Below are 25,069 nucleotides of genomic sequence, written 5' to 3'. Positions count from 1 at the left end.
GGTGCCATTTTATTGAAGTATTGTATTATAAAATTAAAGAGAATCTGTCACCAGAAATAACGTCGTTAAGCTGCAAATATGGGATTAATCTGCAGGATAATAACGTTATTATGCTGTCCAGTGCCTGCATGCAGCCGAACGCATCCTGGAACAAATGATCTTTATTTTCCCCTCCAGTAATCAGTTTCAGTTATAGGGGTGGGTGCAGTGCCGGTTCAGTCATGGAGGTGGGGGCGGTGCCGGTTCAGTCATTGAGGCGGGGGGGTGGCGCAGGTTCAGTCTTGGAGGTGGGAGCGATGCCGCTTCAGTCATAGGGGCAGGGAAGGTGCCGGTTCAGTCATAGGGGCAGGGGCGGTGCCGACTCAGTCATAGGAGCAGAGGAGGTGCCGGTTCAAACATGGAGGCGGAAGTGATACCGATTCAGTCATAGGGGTGGGTGCGGTTCTGGTTTAGTCATGGAGGTGGGGGCAGCGCCAGTTCAGTCATTGAGGCGGTGGCATCGCCAGTTCAGTCATAGGGGCAGGGGCGGTGTCGGTTCAGTCATAGGGCAGGGGAGATGCCAGTTCAGTCATATAGGCGTGAGTGATGCCAGTTCAGTCATAGGGGCAGTGCCGTTTCAGTAATGGAGACGGGGGTGGTGCCAGTTCAGTCACCGCTCTCAGTATACAGAGCACCACTGTAACTGCACTCTGACTGACACTGGCTCTATATTGTGGTCGGCTGTCAGTCAGGGCTGGGGGCGTTTACAGCGGCCACTCTGTGTTCTCAGAGTAGTGACTGAACCTGTGCTGCCCCGTGACTAAAACTGAATGCTGGCGAGGAGAATAAAAATTATTTTCTACCCGCTGTGTTTGGCTGCTTTCAGGCAGCAGACAGCACAATAACATTATATCTTGCACTGAAGATTAACCACATATCTGCAGGTTAACAGCATTATTTTTGGTGACAGGTTCCCTTTAATTTTGTAGTACAATACTTCATTGAAATGGCGCCGAAGTCACGGCGTGCGCATATGTAACGGTGGTGGGAGCCCATGGATTGCTCCCAGATTCCCAAAGGGTTAAATGTGTTTTATGTACTTGTATGTGCTACAGGTAGAATACCCCATGGAGCTGCAGTTAGCTGGGACAGTGTTAACTGAAGTGGCCAGCCCAGATGAGACGGGGAATTGAGTGCAAGAGACTTAGGCAGGAAGTGACAGTCAGTGTATGCCAGGGTAGGAATGCATATGCAGTAGGAATAGTGGGCTGCTAGGGACAACATGAGGTCAGTATTTGGGACAGCAGAATACTGTAAATTCCACAAGATGGACGTCGGGGGCCAGGGGCACGATCAGCTTGTTAAGCTAGATTGAAGGATGGACTCAGACTACATAGGTCAGAAGGTATCGCCATCCAGAAATGCTTCTAGAGGTGAGGAAGATCTCCAAAGGCTAGGAAAGCCAGAAAGGGGGATATGCCACCTATCCCAAGAACCATGGCTAAAGTTGTATCTGGTACCTGTGGCAAGGATGTCAACCAGTTGGGCCCTATCCTTTAAGTCTGCTTGTAAATAATGTACAGACTGACATTCTCTAAACAAAAATTTGGTTTTTATTAACCATGTGTCTCCTGGATTGACTGCTGCTGTGGCTCCAGAAGAACGATTCCTGGAGTCAGAAGAGGCCTGCTGGTCAGAAGAGAAAAGCATCACATACAATGCAGCACACCAGGACTGACACACCCATTGTCTGTAGGATGCCAGAGTGAGTGGGGACCAAAGCTCAACCACGATTACCTCACTTGGGCATCTTCCCGGCACCATTTTATTGATGACACTGTATATGTGAATTTGCACACCACACACACACACAGACACTACACACACACACACTCCTTCCTGGTGCTTGTGCTTCTTTTGTGAATGGTGACTGGCTGCTGGGAGATACGGTATCCACATTCCTGGTGTCTCACCGGCAGCGCAGCTCATGCCGGTCTCCTCATCACCGCTGGTGGCGCCCCTGCCACAGAGCCAACATCGTGGAGATGGGCCCCATCACCTCAGACAGCACAGCACTCACCAATAAAATGGTGCCGTAGCGTGTTATGCACATGTGCTGACTCCGCCACCACACTGCAGGCACAGGAGGCTTCGGACAGAAGAACACATCTCTAGCTAAATCATAGATTGGATCATGACACAAAATGGCCACCTGTTACCATGGTAGCTGGACAAATCATAAGAGAACTACAGTAAAGCACACAAATGTTATAATGTAAACATTCCAATTTTACAATTTTAATTCCCGTATGAATATGTAATGCTCATATATATCTTCTGTGAGGACATCGTCAATAAACCGTAATGGCTGCTTTATTAGTGATAGATGATAACATCATTCTCTACATGGTCTTTTAGTCCTCAAAATGGCCATACATCCATACATATATTATTTTGTATATATTTGTAATCTATCTGGTCTCCTGTGAGGACATTATTGATATATACTACTATGGAGTTAATAAAGCTTTTTCTAAATGTAATTCAATTAATGAATGTATATTTACTGCCCTTAGGTCTGGAGGTTTCTGATGGGTTTCTCCCATTGCATTAGGAGGTCTCTGATGGCTACTCTCATTGGGTGAGGAACTCTCTGATGGTTTCTCCTGTTGGATCAGGAAGTCTCTGATGGTTACTCTCATTGGATGAGGAACTCTATGATGGTTTCTCTTGTTGGATCAGGAGGTCTCTGGATGGTTACTCCCATTTGGTTAGGATGTCTCTGATGTTTACTCCTGTTGAATCAGTAGGTTTCTGATAGTTACTCTCATTGGATGAGGACGTCTCTGATAATTTATCCCGTTGGATCAGGAGGTCTATGATGATTCCCCCTGACTGGCTAGGTCATAGTGGTTACACCTGTTGGATTAGTAGGTCTCTGATGGTTACTCTCACTAGATCAGGACGTCTCTGATGGTTAGTCCTGTTAGGTCATTAGGTCAGGAGGGCTTGGATGGCTACTGCCGTTGGGTCAGGTGGTCTCTGATGGTTTCCCTTATTGGGTCAGAAGGTCTTTCATTGTTTCTCCTATTGGACCAGAAGGTCTCTGATGGTTGCTTCTGTTGGATCAGGAGGTCTCTGGTGACATAGTTGGATTTTCTCGAGGAAGGGCACGAATCTTAAAAGGATGGCATTTCAGATTAATGCCAAAGACACCTCTTAGGTCAGGAAGAAGAGTTGGTGAGATAGGAGAGAAGATAAAATCTCTGAGAAGATGAGAAAGGAAGAAGAATATTTCCATGCGGGCCATGGCCTCTCCAACGCAGAGTCTTGCCCCCATACCAAAAGGAAGAAGCGACCGGGAGGAAACGTTACCATCAAGTTTTGTCAGGAATCTTTCTAGAAAAGAGGAGACGAGGATTCTGTTATTCTCATTCCATGTATTACATTGATAATAAAGATGTGCACAGTGTGTTTTCAGAAAGTAGAAAGGGATGCCATTTTGTTGGCTACCAATATCTATGTTCTATAGTCAGTTAATTCACCAGCCACCATTTTGGCCCGTGTCTCCTTGTCATTTCTGCTTCTCTTGTGTATGGGTGTAGTTTATGGCTAAGTCTATGAATTAACATCATGCTCATACCAGGACAGAACTGTTCAGGATTTTCCCAGACTGTTTTTTCATGATGAGCTGCGTATATATTCGGAATCACGGTGGTCCCTTTTGGAATGTAGAAACCTGCAACACTAAGTGATGAAGAGAATTTATATTGGAGGTGAGTAGTATGGGTCGTGTTGCACTGTTCTGGCATTAAGCCCGGTTCTCCCTTGCAGCTGGTCTTTGACATCCTGGGCCCTAACAAGCCCTCATGCAACATCAAGACATGAATCGCACTGCCGTGGACTAGTAAGCGCCAGAGTTGGCCAGGATGTCAGCTGTGTACGTGAAGGACTTTGAATGGATGCCAGGTTTAGCCAGTGCATACCATACTGCTCACCTCTACTGCATATATATAAAACTGAGTGATGTTCTGCAGTTGCATTCCTTCCTCTCTCTCTTCTATTGCAATTTACACTTATTGTGATTGAAGAAGTTTCTGAACATTGACATGCAGACATAAAGGGGATCTACAGTCTGCTGGAAGACGAAGAGATGCTATTTTTCGTAATAAAATATATTATAAAGTTTTGTATATTCACATTATAACAAGACTGGGTGATCTGTTTCCATCAGGTCCTACAGACATGGTACATTATATTCCATTTTACCTGGTGTCTCTAGTGGTAGAATGTGGCACCGCAATGGGCACCACAGGGCACAGTCTCAGGGTCTCTGTGATGGTGGCGTTAAGATATGGCATACTGTTCCGGTCGGCGTACGTAGGATATCGATCGTGCCCTACTGCGCTTATGATCTCCTTGTGAATTTTCTCCTGAGCCTGAAAGAAGTGCAAATGGTGATCACGAGTGATTTCCTCACATCCGTCTTAGTAAAGGAAGCTGTTACGAGTCAACTTGGAATTTGCACTCGTTCATTTGGCATATGACTTTATTTTACCCAAAATTATTGTTCACTAGGTCAACAGTCTGAAAAATCTGAATACTACGCGGATTATTGGTCTTACCACCAATGGAGCAACCATAGTGGGAAGGATGATTGGGTAATGGGACCTGGCACAGATGCCATTCACATTGGCCAGCATTAGTAATGAGAAGGGAGAAGGGAGGTGTAGAGACAGCATTGTATCTTAATTAACCAGACAGCTATTTTTAGCACGCCAGAAAGAATAGACTGTTATCTATATGTTGACTTTTCAATTTATTTGTTTCTTTCTGATTGGTCAAGAAAACAGACTTTTGCTTGTGTAAACCTGGAATATTTACTTATAAGTTGACATTTGAATTTTGATATAACATATTGTGCTCTTATCCTTGATGACTAGTGATGTTTACTGATATGCTAATTATGCATTGTGTGGGCCAGATTGTTTGCTGACTTTGAAAACAGAGGAGGAAAAACTATGCAAATAGATTATATAATCAAGTAATGCTACTTGATCTCCTCTCCATTCTTACCATTTATGTAAATAGTGAATGAAGGACACTTGTTAATTATAAAAAGAGGTTACATGCTGCTATAGAAAGAAACAAAGAGACAGAGAGATTCAGCCTACACATCCAAACTTCCAAACATGCAGGGACTTTACAGGACTGCAGCCAAGACATCATGGCTCCATCACAAGGGACACAGATTTATTTTACTACAGGATGCCAAGCTTTGGGAACTTCGCCCCTGGCTGGAAGAATACAGATCTGCTGCATTGACCATTGCTGAACCATGAATATGTTTCGTTTAGAGAAAGCCAGGAATGAGACCCACTGGTCGCCTGGCTCCATGGAGAAGTTTGGAGAAGCCAGGTTGTGACCCTCTGGTCAACTGGCCTTGTACCTGAATGGACTGTCATCTCCCTTAGCTTGTTGTTACCTCCTCTCTGTGTGCGTGCCACAGGTGGGGTAGTCGACCCTGGAAGCTCTGAAGTAACGGCTGCCATTTTCCTGGCAAGTCAGGGAAAGGTCAGACTCTGTATTGTGTAGCATCTTGGGTATTTTGCTGGAACTATTCTGGAACTATTCTACGTGTTATCTGCCTGTTTTGTGGTTCAATAAAGTATTGCCACACTGTTTTACCCTCACTCTGTGTTGTCTGAATACCATTATGCCACGTTAAAAGGAGAGCGGAAATTTGGCGGGACGATCCCAAGGCCAATGCGGTTTCAGTTAGCAGACCTGGGCACCTGCCGACCCCACGTGTCTCCACACGAGGTGTGAGGAGCCGTCAGTATATCAGAAGGGGTTTCGTCTGGGGTCAGAATGTATTTTTGGGTCAGAGGTCGGGATGACTTTATTGGGTCCTAAGTATCTTAAAGGGGCTGTCCACTACTCTAAAACTTAAACTTACTGTACACACGGGGGTGTAAGTAAAAAAAACCATGTACTAACCACCTGGACCACCGCCGCTCTTCCATACTGCATACTGTTATTTCCGCTGGTTGTCTAACATAAACATCTGGCGGAAGTGTCATGTGACCACTGCAGCCAATCAGCGGCTGATTATCAGCTGCAGACTTCACGACAAGGAAGAAACTGTTTGAATGGAGTGTGAAGGATGAGGCTGATCAGAGGCTGCTAATAGATAGCAGCGGTCATGTGACGCCACCCCAGTGAGCTTCTGATTCCAGGAGACCGGCATCCACATTAACAATAGTCTAGGGTGTGGATAGATCTGAATTTTTCTTGGGGTCTGGTCTCATGACCACATACTGCATTGCTCTGAGGGAGAAATGCAGAATTAGAAAAACATGGCGCCATATCTGTCCACTGGATGTGTCTAGTACTGCGGCATCGGGCTCTTTCATTCCATGGAGCTGAGCTGCAACATTAGATTGAACTGAGATACAATATTAGATGGACCTGAGCTACAATACCACCTACTACAATATCACCCATGGACAGGTGTTCCACTATTTCTGGAAGAAAGCAGCCAGCTTTGGTTGTATCTTGTGTTATACTGCTATGAAGTGACGTGGCCATACCTCGGGGTGGTGGACAAGATACGCCACAGTCCAGGTTAATACTGATGCCGTGGTCTCTGTGCCTCCAACGAACAGGTCGACCACGGCCATGTGAAGATGCTCCTCTGTGAGATCCGACGAGTCGCCGTCTTCAACCGTGGAATTTTCTTTAAGAAAACGGATCATTTCATCCACAATGTCCTCCTGGGACTCTTCTGTGGGGGGATCAACCTGCCACAGACGTCAGAGGTCAGGGTATGACCACGTGAGGAGACGTCGTCCAGGAATGGGCCACGTTCCTCTCTTACCTTGTGTCTCGCCATCTGTCTCCTCACAAACCCATCTCTCTTATCTACGGCCATCAGGAGTTGACATAAGGATTTATTTGGGAACTTCTATACAGAAAGAAGAGTGGAAATTTAGAAATATGGACTTTTATGGATATGACGATACCAAACATGTTTATTGTATTTATTATTAAAGGGTGTGATGGGAGCGATTCCACGTTTTAGAGTTTTTGTATTCTTTTATGTCTTAAAAAACATTTTTACTCTTTTTAGGGGACTTGAACTTGTGATTTTCTGAGCACTTGTTCTACTGCAAAGCAAAAATTACAGTCTCCCATTTGCCTGTAGTTGGGACTCGCAGGAGTACCAACATGGCAGCCAAGGGAGCCTTTTTCAGGTCCCCGATTGCAATTGAAACCCTGTGGTCATTTAAAGGGTTAACAGCAGCGATTGCAGTCGCTGTTGTTAGAGCCAGATGCTGGCTGTATAATACAGCCAACATCCACCAAGTGTGGAGCGGACTCAGTAGCTGAGCCTGCATCTGACATAGGATGTGCCAGTAAGGTGATAAAGGGGTTGTCCAAAAATTATGCTGCTGAGACCTCTACCGATCTTGAGAAAGTTTCCTGTGTGAATGGAGTAGTACTGAGCATGTGTGACCACCACTAATGCATGGAGCAATGGTCGTACATGATAAATCTGCAGTATCAGTTTAGTCACCTGGGGATGTGATTAAAGAGGTTGTCCAGACTTGGTACAAAAGTCTGTAGACCCTCTATGCAACTGCAGAATGGTGGGTGATGTGCACACTTTCATGATTTCCTGGTAATCCCAATATGAGTGGGCGGACACATGATCATGCGTCTGCGATTTGCATACTTGTGATCTCGTGTCACATAGAAGGTCTGCAGACTTTTGTCCTGGACAACCCCTTTAATTGTTTTCTTACCCTCAGGAACGGTATGAAATCCAAAATGTTGACAGCCGGAGCCTCAAAGAGCTTGATCAAATGAACAATGCACCTGTGGATGTCCTGGAACGTGGGGTCCGACAGCGCGTACTGCAGTAAACGATGGGGATGTGAGATTTTAGATGACGCACAAGGAAAAAAAAGACATGAAAGGGGTGATCGTGATCAAAGGATAGAAAAGGGGCCAAAGTCTCCTGTGTGACTGGAGAGGTAATGAGCATGTGTGACCCCTGCTCCATCAATTGTGTATAATAATGGTGGTCGCACATGCTCACTATCACCCCTTTCATATGGGGACATTGGGCTCCCATTAATGCGGCTGCTTAAGGGGTCTCAGGATCCAGACTCCAGCGATTAAACAATTATCACCAATCCTGTTTAGGTTTACGGTCAATGAATACATTGTGTACACAGCATGAATAGAGGGAAAATCACTGGTCTCCGCTAACAGGGGCACCACAGGTTCTGATGGTTTGCGCACCTGGAGCAATTGGCACCCAATCATACAGGGAGCGGTATTCAGTCCTTGTATTAAGTGAAAAAGAGAGAGAAGCCAGGGCAGCCTATGGTCAGAACGCAATACATAAAGTGCATATGCACATATTGATTTCCAACTGTGTTTCAAAATGAGACATTTAGCAAACAATTGATCAATTCTTTGAGCCACCCCGCCACGCCAAGGCATTCCCATATGGGGCCGTCCTACTCTACGTTTTTTATATTCGCTGTGCCATTATGGCCTCCTAAATGTATTAAAAGCAAGACCATATTAAATGTAAACTGTACCTGAAGCGTTTCTGAATCACTCCCATGGTGCCAGAAAAGGCGAGCGCAGATAAAGATTGACCAGGTCTGGACATAGACATTTCAGATCCAATCTCCACACTGCCTAACCAGCACCACAGATGAAGGGTGATACAGGCCCAGACTCAGGTGCACAATCAAACAGCCTGGGGCAGGGCTGCTGTATGTGTGTACAGCAGCCTAGATCAATCACAATGAATACAGAGAGAATGGTGTGCATAACCCAGCGCGCACGGCAACAGTGGTGGTCAGCCACAACCAATATCAAATAAAAAAGAGAGAAGCCTGCGCTGCCTACATAAAGAACGCAATACATAAAGTGCATATGCATATATTGATTTCTAGCTGTATTTCAAAATGAGATATTTAGCAAACAATTGGGCCTGTTTCACCCTGGCATCTGATAAGGCTAGACGGCCCCCCAGGGGGCACCATCCTATCTAAGCACATCCGACCCGCCAGGTCTAAGAGGGATTAAACTGAACGGAAAAGTAGCTACCAAAGTATCAGTGACTATTCCTCTACAGATGCGGCATGGCTCATCCTGTTTCCTTTGGGCAGTGGGATAGATGACGTGAAAACCAGAATTGGAAATTGTGCGTCAGTAGGATCTCACCGATGTGCCAAACGTCAGCTCTGCGATCACCTTACATGTGCGCAGGGAGAAGTCTTCGGCCATGTTGATGGGATCCCCATTTCTGTTCATGAAATCCTGGGGAAAAGAAGGAGTCTCAGCATCCTATAATGACTCTCCATAACCCTCAAAAATATCAAAAACTGTTGCCCCATAGAAATAAACTGGGAGATTTTGAGCAATTAACACAGAAGCGATGTCCGCGGTGATACCCGGCGCTCACCTGACACAGGTCTCTAGCCTCGGCCGCCAGCGTCGTCTCCAGGTCCCTCCTCACCCGCTTCTGTAAGGATGACAGGGTGAGACGTCTCTGCACCTTCCAGACGGGAGTGTAGTCTCCGAGGGACAGATCTTTCCCCCCCATTGAGATCAGGTCACCTGCACATAGATGATAAAAGGCAGCATGTGAGCCAACGACAATGGCCGCCTAATGAGGAGGACGCCCATCACACCATAGACCTACCTACATAACTCTGGGGTCGGCCGGCGAAGTCGGCCCATTTTTTAATCAGAGCTTCACGGATCAAAGCTGCGTTGTTCAATACGACAACATCTGTGTGAGGAGAAGATGGGGGAAGGACCAGGAGAATTAGACCCATGACCACAAGGTTTTTTGACAGATAAACATACGGGGCCTCCCAGATCGCAGTGTCATACCATGCGCACATGCAGTGCCCATATAATACAACCGCCATATAGCACCTGACAATATTGTAATTTGTGAGTCACAATCACTGTACTGTCACTTTAAATTTACTTTTTCTATAGTTTTAAAGTAAAGAAAAGTTTTGGTAAGAAGGTCCCGGACCCGGGTCATACACTTACCGTGACCCCAGAAGCTGAGACGATAGACGGGGCCATATTTCTGTGCCAGACGCATAAAGTGGCAAGGTAGATCACTGTGCCCCAAATCCAGGAGATTACCTAAGAACGGCAGAGGAGTGGGACGCGGGGGGCGCTGGTTCTGGCCCGGTCTGGAGAGCCCACGTTTGGAGTCAGAGCATCTCACATAGATGAAGAGGAGGAGGAGGAGAGAAGGTAGCAGCAGCAATGGCACCATGGTGCAGCCTCACACTGTGCAGATGACGGTGGTATATGTAGTGATGGGCATAACCTTGAGGATGGGAAATACTGGGGGAGGCGCAGGGCAGACAGTTAATAACTGATGGACTCCAGCTGTTGTACAACTATGACTTGCAGCATGCTGGCGCCTGTAGTGTCACAACAGCTGGACGGACACAGGGTGAAGAACATCTCAGGTTCCTAGGGACATCAGCAGTAGATCTAGTCAGCAAGTAAGGCCACTTGACAGCCCATGTCTGTCAGGGAATGCTGGGAGTTGTAGTTTCACAATGGCCCAGGTACCGAAAGTTGTTGGTCTCAGATGGACTACAGGTCCTGTACCCTGCGCTTCAGATAAAATAGGGACTGGATCACATTAACCCCTTAGCATCCACAGTGTGCCCCTTGAAAGGAATATGTTAGCATGGTGGTTTCGCTGGGTAATCGCTCGTCCCCCAATATACAACTTGTACCATTTCTGTAGAGATACGGGAAATCCAGTAAAGAAATAATATGGAAATGATGATGAAAATGCACTGGGGGGGTGTCAATGCGCTTGAAAGAGGCCATCATAATGCAGACACTCCCCCGGGGCACTTACATCCTTATTTGCATATGGGATTCCACCTTAGATAAGATTGACACATCAGATTTATACAAGAAGGAATCATTTTTATTGGGAGACAAGCGTCTACACCGCTACTGCCATATGTACCAACTTGCTGACAGTTTCCCTTTAAAAGACCTTACTGTACAGTAAAGAACAAGAAGCCCTGTGTGTGATTGTGCATCGGGGGCTCAGCTTTAAAGGGTGGGATGGGAGGTATCCATCATCCCAGCCATTAAACCCTTTGGTCACAGTTGGGGGGGGACCTAGATAGGAGCTGTTTGTACAATGAGCATGAAGTCAGGGCTCTAATAGCAGTCTGAGTCCTAGTGATGGAGAAGTCCCTACAATCGTGGCCATAGTGGCATAACGGAGGCCCGATGTCAACAGTCGCTCCTGAATCCTGCTGTCTGGATCACCAGAGCGAATCATTGACTGGTCAATACTCATGACTTTTCATAGAATTGGCTCCGCCCAGATGACTTCTTGGGGATAAATAGCATATGGCTGGTTTTTCACGTTTTTTTTTAACTCGAGTTCGGGACCTTGATACACGGACTGTCTGTGTAAGGCCATGTGCACACATTGAGTATTTGGTGAGTTTTTTACCCCAGTATTTGTAAAACAAAACCAGGAGTGGAATGGTCAGAGGAAAAGTATAATAGAAACATGTCACCACTTCTATATTTATTACCCACTCCTGGTTTTGGCTTACAAACACGGAGGTAAAAATCTCACAAAATACTGGATGTGTGCATGTGTCCTAAGCCGGTGACCATGGAGATTATTTCAAGAGACCCCCGCGGCCGCTCCGGATAAAGAGCATCAGGCGATGAGCAGAAGAAAGTAGTGAGGGCTCAGCGTCACTGACATGTAATATAGTATATAGAGACCAAAAATATTATAAATACGTACATGTGCCCCAAAGAGTGTGCTGAAGAATCCACCTCATGTCTACAGGAAAAATACATTAAAAGCCGAGAAGCCTGCTGCAGGGTGTGTGCACATTCACACTGCGCAGCTTCTCCCGGTGGGGAGGACCCTCTTTATCGCAGATTTGGTTTTCCAGCACCCTGAACCCCCCTATGACCCCGACCTCCTGCTGCTTATCTCCGTATCTGATGAATGAGGGACGTCTGTGCCGACCTTGGATGGAGATGGATCCTGAGCCCAGATTACGTCATGGAGAGATGGATGGATGGATAAGAGGAGGGAGCAGCTCTGCGCAGTATACGGTATATATGCCTGTACAGGCACCGATGTGGCGGGAAGACCCCGAGTACTGCACTGTGACCCCTCTGCTCTGCGGCTCCATGTAGTTGTAATAACGTGCAGGAGAGATATATGTCACCACGGAACAGGCAGACCAACAGTAAAAGGGGAGGTTTATTTACAGGGGAAAATACTGATAAAACATTCAGTATAACAGAGAAAATATTGTGATAAGGTTATATCGACAGCAGGGGAAATATACGGGGTTCAAACAGTAGAAAAACAGTTATTCTCTAGTGAGGCAAACTTATCAGTCCTCAGGGATCTTGATTGGAGGGATCACTTCTGGTCCAACGTTGGCACCGAGGCAACAGCGGTGCTTGATGTCCTCTGTCTCTGGGGTCTTTGAAATAGTCAAGCTGTAGTATGGGGGTTTACGTGGTAGCCCAAGGGGTATGAGGATGGCGCTATCCCCCTGTGCTCAAGGTCCTTGTCTCTGCTATGACAGCGATGTTCTCCCACCAGGGTCAGGGATTCTGCCTCCCACAGTCCCTCCTTGCAGGTCAGCGTCTCGTTACTAAACGCCCCTTGGTCACAGGGAAGCGTTGCAGCATATGTTTCGGTCTCTAAGCTGGGGGGCGTCTTGTCAAGGGACACGGTCTGTCTGTGGGGCAGGGTCTCTTCAAGAAGGGGGGTCAACAGCCTCCCCGGCAGTGCGGTGCCAGGCTTCAAGTACTCACTGCCCTTTGCCGTGTCTGCAGTCTCTCAGTCTCCAGCCACTGCACCCGTCTCCTCTCTGCCCCTGCGCCAGCGTCCTCCTGCTTCTGCTCTCTGTGCTGCTCTGCTGGAAGCGCGTGCAGATCTCCCGCTCCCAGTCCTGACCTCTTCCTGTTCCTGAACACAGAGCAGTCCCCTAAAGCATCCCCCGGGGAGCCTAACGCCCTGCTCGATGGTTCCGGGCACGGAGCCAGGAAGGCAACCTCCCCTCAGCTCTTCGGGGCTTCACCCCTTACATTGTGACACATCTACACCGATCTGGAGACTCTGAGGTTTTAACACAGAATCCACTGCGGAAATACAACCCCCAGCATGCCCTGATGAGGAGCAGTAGTAGCCTCACCGCAGTTTATGGACTTTTTATATCATGTCTGCAGCCAGATTGATGATGTAGAGGGGTCCGGGGAGCGGGTGGTGCGACTATTATATAGCCGATTTTCCCTCCTCACTAGTTTCACTTTCCATAGAACACTGTTCAGCGTGTGTCTGGGGGAGGAGCAGCTGGGTGGTCTGCTCTCTGCAGTGAGGCTGCTAGAGGGGGAGGATTTGTTACTGTGTGATGAGGGCTTCTTCATGTGGACGGGGAGGGCCCGTAGCTATGGAGGCAGGGCCGGCCCGAGAGATTACGGCGCCCCTACTATTCTTGGCAGTAGATGAAAACTTGGGATATAAATTTAGGAGTAAAATAAACCACAGCAACAATGATTAATTAACTCTCTCCTAACTTTTTAATCTTCTGAGAAGTTGTATAGGACAAATATATACAAAGTAATCAATAACACAAAACAAAAACGACCATAGGTAATTAAAATGTTTGTTTCCTTGCCTTTTTTTTGAAAAGGATGACACTAAGTCACCGAGATTAATTTGTTTAGCAACTTCAGATTCTATCGAAATTGTTGCCAACCCAACCAACCTCTCTTGCGTCATATTTGCCCTTAAATATGTACACTTTTCTTTCCATCCCTAAAACTTTTTGCCTTTTGAAAAGATTTTTTATAATTTTTTCTATTTTTTCTCTGGCTCCCCCTTTGGGTCGGCGCCCTAGGCGGCCGCCTTGTTCGCCTATACGTTCGGGCCGGCCCTGTATGGAGGGTGGGGTTGTTACTATAGAGGGCATGTTTGGAGTAGAGTAGGAGGTTACGACTAGTTCTTATTTCAATGCCATAACACCCCCCCCTTGGACGTTCTGTTCAGAATATCTAGAAAAGCGTTCAAACTAGTGACAGAAAGTAAATTACTTATTGTCATAATTCTGCAGCCCAGATATGTACTGAGATTATGTGAAAAACCCGGACAACCCCTTTAAGGCCTTACAATTTCCGTGCAAGGTGTAGGTCCTGTACTTTCACAGTCATCCTCCCGGCATGGACACTGTTGCGGTAGGACTGGAGTCCTGGAAAAATGACATGAGCAACAACTCAGCAGTCTGTGAATAGAGGAAGAGATGTATGGAGCATTACCGAACCTGCCATAGACGTGAGGCTCAATAACACGATTTCTGGCTATTATACAACTTCCTGCATTTTCACCAGTTTTCCCCTCTTTGCAGCCGCGATCTGTAATTTTCCGTTGTCTCTGAGCTCCGAGCTGCAGTGATGTCTCTGTGGCGCCCCTGAGGCTCAGTCGCCACAGAGGTACTGCACCTTCTCCTAAGGTGTGGTGCCCCACCATCCAGGTAAGGTGGGAACTCCTGACCACGCTCCAACACTCGCACCCCACACAACAGGGTAGTTCAGCAAAGCCACATTGCGGCTCCTTGCTTAGAGTGTAGCAGAGCACCTTTGGTGGCTCCCTGCTTGGAACACGAAACATGCTGGGAGGTGGGTGGAGTTGAGAATACATAAAAGAGTGGAAAGGTTTAGGATTTAGGTCAGTCAGTCAGTGAGTCGGTGAGTCGGAGGGAGGAAGTCACTCAGAGAGGAGTGAGGAAAGAAGATCCCTGAGAGAGGGATGGAGGAAGGAGTGCTGCAGCAGACCTGAGTGACCCGGGTCTGCTGGCACAGGAAAGGAAAGAAGGAGAAAAACATTGAACTGAAGCCTGAGCTTCCAAAGGAAAGAAAGACAAGTACGGAACGTAGGAGAATAAGAGAACACAGAGGACGTGGGTTAGAGGAAGAACCCTGCCTAGAAGTTCTAAGCGCAAGGCCGGGGCCCGGTTCCCGAGGTTGTATGGACACTAATGGTTCTGCAGCAGACACCGGTGGAGTAGTGGGCTGTAAATGCACTACTCCCATCTAAGACTTGGGGGCACAACAGCAACACGGATAGAGAGCCGGGACTCAGGAGTGAGGAGTCTCCAAAGCAGGCTACAGCTGTCTGCCGTACAAGTATAGTTCTTGGGAACATCTGTTAGGAGGAACTCCAGTGTAACTCAGTACTAGGAGATGTTCACACTAAAAGGCGCTATAACAGGAGACATTCAGAAAGGTACATGTTGGCGGAGCGTTGGAAGGGAGCATTCCATCTTGCCTGGAGGTTGGCTGAGTCCCTGACCCGGAGGACACAGCACGCAGGCCGGCACCTGTGTGTACTACAGACTGTGAGTAAAGCTTTGGAACTACAAGCCCTGGTGTCCTCCATTGATTCTTGCGCCAATACACCCAGCACTGCTACATCTGGGTACAAGCTTCTTCACCGCCTGCGCCTCTCCTCTTCCCCTACATCTACACTGCCCTGGGGCTACAGCTCCACCTGTGGGGAGCTTCACCATCTTGGCTGCAACCCATCACCAGCCCCAGAGTGTCTGCAAGCAGCGTCGGCCTAACATCTCACTTGCCGAACACCACAGGTGGCGTCACAAACTATTCCATCTAACTACATTCCACCATTCACATTTCCCCATTACTTGGGCACCCAGGGCCACGGTCCGGGTCACTGCTGCTGTGACACATGCCACTAATACCGACCCGGTACCGAGTACCCCACGGCCCTGGGAGGGCGACCCATCTCCCATACACAGCACACTCAGACGTGAGCAGCTCCTGCTCTTCTGTCTGTATGTAGCACATGCCCAGAAGCAACATGGAGGACATTATACAGCAGTACTGAGCAGTGTAGCTGTGAATCCAGCTCTGGGTTGAGATACAACACTTACTAGAAAGCAGGATTGCCTTCAAACCCCCTTCAAGACCAGGCTATTTTCAATATTTCGGGATCTTCAGCAGGCCTCTCACCACCCGGTTACCATGGTAATGATTTGCGCTGTCCGTGTTTGTGCCATATGGGGAGGAGAGAGGAAGGTTAAATGGCTGCGCAGAAGCAGCACTTCATGCCCCCATCCAAGATTACAAGCTGTGGTGTAGTGACCCTTATGTCCGCTAGGGGGCGCTGTGTGGGTGTCCCAGGACGGGCCTACAGGCATATCCATTGTGGTAATGGGTATAGGATGCTGAATGACCGCTATGTATCCCAAGGTAGGTGGCCTTGTGTTGGAATCTTGAATATGAAAAATTGATCAGCAGAGGTACTGCTGATGTTTCCGTTACAATGTGTCTGGGAAGTCTGTGTGTGGTTATGTGTAAAAGGACCTTTAGTGAGGTCATAGCCATGTGATCACCTGTGGGTGTGGTTATAGACCATATAAGGTACCTGAGGTCTGGTCACATGAGAGAGAGCGCATGGATCTGATTGGGCCATGTGGAAGGTCCTGGCAGGCCTATGTGGAGGAAGGTGTGCTACCTTCCTGAAGACCACGTGCTGAGGCTGCTGACCCGGTGAGGCCTGTGTACATTGGCTGTATGCGAGGAGGGATAAGCCTCCTGTGTTTGCTGAGGCTCCAGGACTGAGCCTGAAACAATGGACACTTATACTTGCTTTCGCCTGAGCTAAAGGCTATTCCTTATTTTATGTGCTGGTTTATGGGTTATGGAGCAATAAACCCTATGAACTTTTAAAGGAACGTGCCTCATGATTGACTCCCGTGGCTCCTGAGCGAGTTGAATCCCTACAAAGCCTTAAAGAAAATCTGTCACTTCGCAAAAAAAAATTGAGCTACATATTTTGAAAACATCCCGAGCTCCCCTGATTCAGCTGCTTTTTCCATTTTTTGCTCCATTTGAGAGATATTCATATTTGTGTCTTCTAGAGCACAGCATGTGAAATCTCTGTGTGCCATCTAACTGGACATTTCTCTAGAGTCTCCTCAGGGGCGGCACTGTCACCCCTCCCCCCAGACTCTGTCAATCACAGTCTGACAGTGTGCGATACTGATAGGCTGCTACATCAGCTGCCAGGCTGTGATTGGCGGAGCCTGGGAGGGAGGGGTGCCAGTGCTGCCCAGAGAAAACTCTGGAGAAAAGCCCAGTTGGATGTCAGACAGAAATTTCACATGCTGCGCTCTAGAAGATTACAAATGTGAATATCTCTGAAATGGAGTGACACTGAAAAATGGAAAAGAGCAGCAGAATCAAGGGAGCTCAGGGATGTTTAAAAAGTATTTAACTAACTTGAATATTTTGAGCAAGTGACAGGTCCTCTTTCTATATAACCATCAATCTCTGACATGTGTGGAGCGCGCTCAGCAAACCATCCGGCTCCATACACCGCATTGGACACAGGACGTGCTACAATATCCAATGTCAGGATGGGATTAAACACATCCTGAAGAGACAGCAGCGGATTTTTAGTTCAGAAGTGAAAGGGAGTGTGCAAGTCCCATCCATAGGCATATGAGCAAAATAGAGGTGTCCCCAAGGGTGGGATTCAAATTTTTAACAGGTTCTGGGTTTGTGTGTAGGGAAACCACACCCATTTTAAGCCACACCCATTTACACACACCTTTTCCTCAAACATATACAAGTAGGGGCGCAGTCAAACAGTTGAAAAAAAATAAATTGGAATGAGATCAGAACAGTGCACATTCTGGTCAGCGGCTCTCCTGACCCGAGTGTGACAGCTGCATATATTTCTATGCAGCTGTCTCACTTGACTGCGGCCAGCATGAAAAGAGAGAGTAGTCACTGAACTGGATCGCGGCTCTGGATCTCCCTGGTTCGGGGAACTGGCTGCTCCATCGAACCAGGGAGAACCGGCCGAATCACACCCCTGGAACTATGAGATAAAAGGAGAGATACAGGGCGCATCCACTGTGTGAAATCCGTATAAAACAATTAAAATTGTGGAACAGTAAGGAAGGTGCTCACCTATTGGGGTTGTGAGGAAGTCACAACACCCATGAACGCTTAAGAAGCAGCAGCAAGTCTGCACAGGGTCCTAGGACAGAATTGCAGAAATGACGTGGAAGTGCAATAAGGACTGCACTTGCTTCTGGTAGAGTAAAGGGTTCTTTATTCAGCCAACGCGTTTCCTGAGCCTGATGGCTGGATCTGCCCTGATGAAGTGAGCCAGCAGGCTCAGGAAACGCGTTGGCTGAATAAAGAACCCTTTACTCTACCAGAAGCAAGCGCAGTCCTTATTGCACTTCCACGTCATTTCTGCACCCCTGGAACTATACACGGCTGCCGGACACAGGTGTGGGGGGATTTGAAGACATTTATGGGGAATGATCGGCGTCTAATCAGCAGGTAAATTAAAAATGCGGCTTCATGCGTCACCGATAACGCTCTGATCCGTTCTCGCCATCCGTCACATGACAATGCTGCGCTAATGAGAGTGAGATTGAGAACCAAATAAAATTTTGTTTATCATGATTTGGTATGACGACCTGCTCTGTAAGGAAGGACAGGAGGCCACAAGCATCACTGACCACACAACCAGTCAGAGAGCAGCTCTCATCTCCAAATCCACACTGGGAAAATAAAAGCTGAGCTCTCATTGACTACAGATTGTCACCAGACCAGTATATAAATACACTATATACACAGGAGCCGCATCCGTGACCGCAGTGGCCCCTGTCTACACCGGTAGACACACTGACACATACACTGTGAGTCTGTGACACTGGTGAGGTGACCCGCACTCTGCTCTCCTGATCACTGCGGCCTAGCTATGGCCCAGAAGGCCTATCCTTGCACTGGGAAGAGGACACGCACAATCCAACGGCGCACACTGATGATGTAACCGGTGAGGTCCATAACCATCCAGCTCTGCCAGGCTAGAAGGCGTGGTTATGCTAGTTTAAGGGACGTCACCGTCACATCCAGGCTTGTGTGTAGGCCGTGGGCGGAGTAGTCAGTACTGATGCGGCCAGCATGAGAGGAGACTGAGAGAAGTTAGTGGCAGTACTCAGGGCCGGCTCCAGGTTTTCCTGGGCCCCGGGCGAAAGAGTCTCAGTAGGCCCCTTTAACACATACCACTATTCATGATGCACAGATACAGCAGAGAAATATAGGTATAGTACAATGCCAATGAATTCACTTACTACTTACATTACATGAGTGATAGCTATTGTAAATTCTACAATAAGTCAGAAACCAGCAAATCCTCACAGCACACAGGGACATAGAGTGACTGCAGACTTATCATTTTAGACCGGACAGTATAGTCCTCCATACAGTATTATGGGCACCAAACAGAGCTCTATACAGAATAATGAGCCCTATATATTGCTCCATACAGAATAATGAGCCTCATATATTGCTCCATACAGAATAATGAGCCCCATATATTGCTCCATATAGTATTATGGGCACCACATAGTGCTCCATACAGAATGATGAGCCCTATATATTGCTCCATACAGAATGATGAGCCCCATATATTGCTCCATACAGTATTATGGCCACCACATAGTGCTCCATACAGAATAATGAGCCCCATATATTACTCCATACAGTATAATGAGCCCCATATATTGCTCCATACAGTATAATGGGCCCCATATATTGCTCTATGCAGAATAATGAGCCACATATATTGCTCCATGCAGAATAATGAGCCCCATATATTGCTCCATGCAGAATAATGAGCCCCATATATTGCTCCATACAGTATAATGGGCCCCATATATTGCTCCATGCATAATAATGAGCCCCATCAATTGCGCCAACTGAATAATGGACCCCAGATAATGATCTATACAGTATAATGAGCCCCATGTAATGCTCCTTACAGTATCATGAACCACATACATTGCCCCATACAGAATAATGGGCTTAAAGGGAATCTGTCACCTATTTTTTCGACTATCAGCTGCCGGCACCGCCATCAGGGGCTTATCTACAGCATTTTGTAATGCTGTAGATAAGCCCCCGTTATAAACTGAAAAAGAAGAAAAATGAATCATATTATACTCACTCAGGGGCGGTCCGGGTCCATTCTTGGTCCGACGGGTGTCGCGGTCCGGCGCCTCCCATCTTCTAGCGGTGACGGCCTCGTCTTTGCTTCCTGTTCATGACCTTAACCCCTTTCCTACATTGGACGTAATATTCCGTCCATGTGACCTGGGCCCCAAGTCCCATGGACGGAATATTACGTCATGCCCTTTAATGCGACATCGCGACTTAATCCTATCCTGAGGTAAGATGGCCTCAGCATCCCGGGCAGTCTCCGCCCTGGCCCACCCCTCTGTGAGCTGTGATTGGCTGTTCAATTCAGAACAGCCAATCACAGCGCTTTTCTTTGTTTCAGCCAATCAGATTGGCTGAAACAACAGAAACCTAGGCTAGGATCGAGTACCGATGTACTCGATCTTAGGACCGGTGCCTGACAATGCCAGGCACTGGAGAAAAGCCCCCAGATTGGCGCGATCGCCGATCTAATCGATCGCGGCAATCGCAGTGCACAGCGGCGCAATATCGCCGCTGTGCCCTGCCGGTACCGGCCCGGATCGGTGCTGTAATAGCACCGATCCTAGGCCAGAGCCTAGGACAGGCCCAGCAGGGCCTGCAGGAAGTGGTTGGCGCGATCGATTAGATCGGCGATCACGCCAGCCACAGGGCACAGCTGCGGTCACGCTGTGACCGCTCTGTGCCCTGCTGATGACCTGGCCATGACCTGCCTAGGAATCGGAGCTGTGAGCTCCGATCCTAGGCAGTTACCATGGTCACCAGGCAGAGCAGGGATTGGTGGGATCGATGTAGTCATTCGATCCCACCAATGACAGGTCACAGCAGCGATGTGACCGCTCTGTGACCAGCCCCTGACCTGCCTCTGACCTGTCTGCAGGGGTCCTCACTCTAGCTGAGGATTCCTGCAGAGAGGTCGGACGCAGCAAGAGCTCCTGTGCTGGGTATTGTGCTGCCACAGCTTGTAGCATCACAATCCCTGCAGAAGAAAGAACACTACAACTGTAAGTGATAATTGATCCCTGATCCCCTGCCCAATCTATCTTCACCCCCCAATCTATCTTTATCCCCCCGTCCCCCCTCCAGCCCCCCTTTTGCGCCACCTCCGTGCGCAGCCGCCAAGCATTGATCGGTGACGCAGTTTACCGATCAACATTCGTGCTCGCTTTCTTTTTCCTTAGCCCCCTTTGCGCCACCTCCGTACACACATCCCGCAGCCGCAGCCTGCCGTTTTTCATTTTTTTCACCCCCCTTTGGGCCACTTAACTACAACCCTAACTGTTGATCCCTGCCCAATCTCTCTTCATCCTTCTTCGTGCTGGCTGTTTTCCATTTTTCTTTTTCAACTCCCCCTCCCTCTTTGCGCCACCCCTGTGCACACATCCAGCAGCCACTAAATTTTGATAAGTGACGCCGTTCACTTATCATATCTAGGACCTGCTGTTTTAGACTTTTTTTCACAGGTATTTTGCTCCCCATTTCCTTTTAGCTTTTTCTTACAGGATAGTGTGCACCAATCACTAGCCCCCCCACCACATACACAGTTATAAATAAAGTACACCCAAGCACCATATTTACACAAAAAAATGTCCCGCCCATCACGTTCCTCCCAACAGCGCTATTCAATGGAGGAGGCATATTCTTACCTTGCCTCCGACACTGATAGCGAGGATGACGATCTGACTTTTCTTTATTTTTCGGATTCTTCATCCTCTTCCTCTTCCCCCTCGGGTCCTGCGGAACCGCCACGCAGACGCTCCAGGACAGAAGATGAGGCAGCGCCCACCATGCCCGCAGCTGATTCAGCAGACCCTGTGTGGACCTCGCCCCCCGAAAATTACGAGCCACTGATTCCTGATTTTGTGGCAGAATCAGGAATCAAGTTTGACACCAGAGGCCTCACAGAAATTGACTTTTTCAAAGTCTTTTTCTCTGAGGATTTTGTTAACCTCATGGTGGAGCAAACTAATTTGTACGCTCGACAATTTTTGGAGCAAAACTTCCGTTCATCCTATACTAACTGGTCTCCTGTGGACGCAGTTGAAATGACGCAGTTTTGGGGCCTGGTCCTCCACATGGGTATCCTGAAGAAGCCTGAAATTCGGCAATATTGGAGTGTTGATATTTTATACAACACTCCAGTGATCCGAATGGTCATGGTCCGGACGCGTTTTCAGGCCATCCACAAGTTTCTGCATTATAGCGATAATGCACAGTGTCCCGCACGAGATGACCTCAACTTTGACCGTCTGTTCAAAGTTCGGCCTGTCATCGAACACTTCAACAAAAAGTTTGCTGAAGTGTATGTGCCCCAAAGGAACATCTGCGTGGATGAGTCCTTGGTCCATTTTAAGGGCAGGCTCAGATTCCATCAATACCTGCCCAGTAAGAGGGCCAGGTACGGAATCAAACTCTATAAGCTGTGTGAGAGTACCTCAGGGTACACCCACAGGTTTAGAGTGTACGAAGGAAAGGACACCAGGATTGAACCCCCTGAGTGTCGTCCTGACCTGGGAGTGAGTGGGGAAAATTGTGTGGGATTTGGTGCACCCACTGCTGGATAAAGGTTATCACCTCTACATTGATAACTTTTATACCACTCCAAAAATCCCTCTCTGCGCGAGATACCGCAGCTTGCGGTACTGTCTGCAAAAATCAGAGAGGCCTCCCGAAGACGCTACTTGGGCAGGTGCTCCGAAAAGGTGAGAGCAGGGCCGAATGTAGCGACCACCTGCTGGTGGTCAAGTACAAGGACAAGAGGGATGTCCTTCTCTTGACCACCATACACGGTGATGGCAGCGCTCTCAGCACTGTACGGGGTACCTCTGCACAGGTCAGCAAACCTGAATGTGTGCTGGGGTACAATAAAAACATAGGGGGGCGTTGATCACTCCGATCAATTCCTCCAACCGTACAATGCTTTGAGAAAGGCCAAGGTGTGGTACAAAAAGCTGGCCGTGCACATCGTCCAATTGGCAATGCGCAACGCATTCCTGCTGTCACAATGCCCCAGCGATACACCGTACCTGGAGTTCCAGGAGGTAGTGGCTAAGGCCCTGATGTTTGGCACTCTGGAAGGAGCGGGCCCCATAACTTCCAGAACTGAAGATGCTCGTATTGTACCAGGTCAGCATTTCCCGAGGGAGGTCCCGCAAACTGGAAAAAGAGGTAAATCGCAAAAAAGGTGCCGAGTGTGTTACAAAAACGGAATACGCAAGGACACCATTTATCAATGCGACACCTGACCCGAAAAACCTGGCCTGTATATGAAGGATTGCTTCAAATTGTACCACACCTCAATGCACTACTAAATTACTTTCCCGGAAACATTAGATTAGTTGGGGCACATCTAGATAAGTTCCTTGGGGGTCTAGTTTCCAAAACCATGTCACTTGTGTTTTTTTTTTTTACTGTTTAGGCACATCAGAGGCTCTGCAAATGGAAAATGACACCCGCAGACCATTCCATCAAAGTCTGCATTCCAAAACGTCACTCCCTTCCGATCCCCGACGTGTGCCTAAACAGTTTTTTCCAACATATGGGGTACCAGCGTACTCAGGACAAATTGGACAACAACTTTTGGGGTCCAATTTCTCCTGTTATGCTTGGGAAAATTAAAAATTGGGGACTAAACGATCATTTTTGTGGGCGCCTGGGCAGTATAAACTTTAGTGAAACACCTGGGGGTTCAAAGTTCTCACCACATATCTAGATAAGTTCCTTAGGGGGTCTAGTTTCCAAAATGGGGTCACTTGTGGGGGGTTTCCACTGTTTGGGCACATTGGGGGCTCGTCAAACGCAACATGGCGTCCAATCTCAATTCCAGCCAATTTTAGGTTGAAAAAGTCAAATGCCGCTGCTTCCCTTCTGAGCCCTGCTGTGCGCCCAAACAGTGGTCCCCCCCACATATAGGGTATCAGCGTGTTCAGGACAAATTGGACAATTTTTGGGGTCCAATTTCTCCTGCTACCTTTGGGAAAATTAACAAATTGTTGCTGGGGGCGGAGCCGGATGTTGATGGAGTAAGACGTGTGGCAGAGAACTCCCCGTAGCCACAGCTACAAAAACGGCCGTAATAACTCACAGACTCACCGGGGTTGTCCGGGATATGGTTAAAAAGCATCAGCAGAAGCCGCCGGATCGATCGGTGCCCTCCTCACAGCATACTCATCAGCTGGGACCTCTGGACGCGTTCCTCCATTCCTCATCAGGGAGGACGCGCTCAGGTAACATGGCGGCGGCGAAGCGGGAAGCTCAGGGAGGAAAGACTACACCGCTGCAGCTGGAGGATTACCGGGCCCAGATAAGCCCCGTGTCTCCACACAAAGAGCAGAGGGCGCTGGACAGAGGAGGGGGAGGAGAAGGCATAGAAGAATGCGACTCCCGGCGCTGTGCAGTGGAACAGAGGGGGGGCTGAGCACATGGAGGGAGAAAACATGGAAACTTCAGCAGGCGCACAGACATCACAGCAACCAGCACAGCAGGGGGTTACAGTCCCCAGCGCCCCAAAATGATGCAGCCAAGGGAAGACGATATGATCCTCCACAAATGCAGGGACCTGCAGAAGATTTTTGTTTGTCCGCCACCCCCTCCATGTCCAGATATACACATCCAACCGCCTTTCTTTCCAGCACCCCAGATACCCCTCTTCTACCAGACGAGGACTCACAGAGTATATCCCTGAGGGACTGGAAGCTGTATATGGCGCACTTGTCCACGAAAGAAGACTTACAATCCATGGTACAGGAGATCAAGGAGGTCTGCAGAGAAATCTCGGCTGTCAGACAGGACATCCAACAGATGGCTTATAGAGTAAATTCTCTGGAGAATGACCATGACGAGACGAGGAAATATGTGGCTAACCTACAAGCTACCATGACAGCACAGCACGACACCCTCCGTGAGTACCAGCGCCATCTTGAGGATCTAGACAACAGGGGACGGCGTCATAATATAAGAATAAGAGGCCTGCCTGAAC

At 48.1% G+C, this 25,069-nt stretch overlaps 1 protein-coding gene across 3 annotated transcripts; it reads right to left on the bottom strand.

Moving 5' to 3' along the window:
• Positions 1 to 2,330: 2,330 nt before the first annotated feature.
• CYP21A2 (cytochrome P450 family 21 subfamily A member 2) lies at positions 2,331 to 24,317 on the bottom strand. Of its 3 annotated transcripts, XM_073548749.1 has the most exons (11): positions 24,184 to 24,313; positions 14,222 to 14,333; positions 9,710 to 9,799; positions 9,470 to 9,624; positions 9,229 to 9,324; positions 7,788 to 7,898; positions 6,860 to 6,946; positions 6,573 to 6,782; positions 4,249 to 4,418; positions 3,623 to 3,726; positions 2,331 to 3,378 (listed from the first exon to the last, which is right to left on the bottom strand). In XM_073548749.1, the coding sequence occupies exons 4-11, from the start codon at positions 9,608 to 9,610 to the stop codon at positions 3,107 to 3,109; spliced, it is 1,191 nt and encodes a 396-aa protein (XP_073404850.1). In that variant the 5' UTR covers positions 9,611 to 9,624; positions 9,710 to 9,799; positions 14,222 to 14,333; positions 24,184 to 24,313; the 3' UTR covers positions 2,331 to 3,106. The 3 variants fall into 3 exon arrangements, with proteins under 3 accessions (XP_073404850.1, XP_073404849.1, XP_073404848.1); XM_073548748.1 differs by lacking the exon at positions 14,222 to 14,333 and having other exon boundaries at positions 24,184 to 24,317; XM_073548747.1 differs by lacking the exons at positions 14,222 to 14,333; positions 24,184 to 24,313 and having other exon boundaries at positions 9,710 to 9,967.
• Between the last annotated feature and the right edge of the window lie 752 nt (positions 24,318 to 25,069).

The sequence above is a fragment of the Dendrobates tinctorius genome, unplaced genomic scaffold (genome assembly GCF_039654945.1).
Source record: "Dendrobates tinctorius isolate UK_male_01 unplaced genomic scaffold, ASM3965494v1 ptg000158l, whole genome shotgun sequence".
Lineage (NCBI taxonomy): Eukaryota > Metazoa > Chordata > Amphibia > Anura > Dendrobatidae > Dendrobates > Dendrobates tinctorius.
This window is presented reverse-complemented; position numbering and strand designations above follow the sequence as displayed.

Bases quoted from the DNA above. Each gene is read 5' to 3' on its own strand.
- CYP21A2 (XM_073548747.1), bottom strand. From the start codon at position 9,941: ATGGCGGTTGTATTATATGGGCACTGCATGTGCGCATGGTATGACACT. The intron at 9,625-9,709 runs GTAGGTCTATGG...ATCTATGTGCAG, and splicing joins CCGACCCCAGAGTTATGTAG to GTGACCTGATCTCAATGGGG. The intron at 9,325-9,469 runs GTGAGCGCCGGG...TCTTTTCCCCAG, and splicing joins AGGCTAGAGACCTGTGTCAG to GATTTCATGAACAGAAATGG.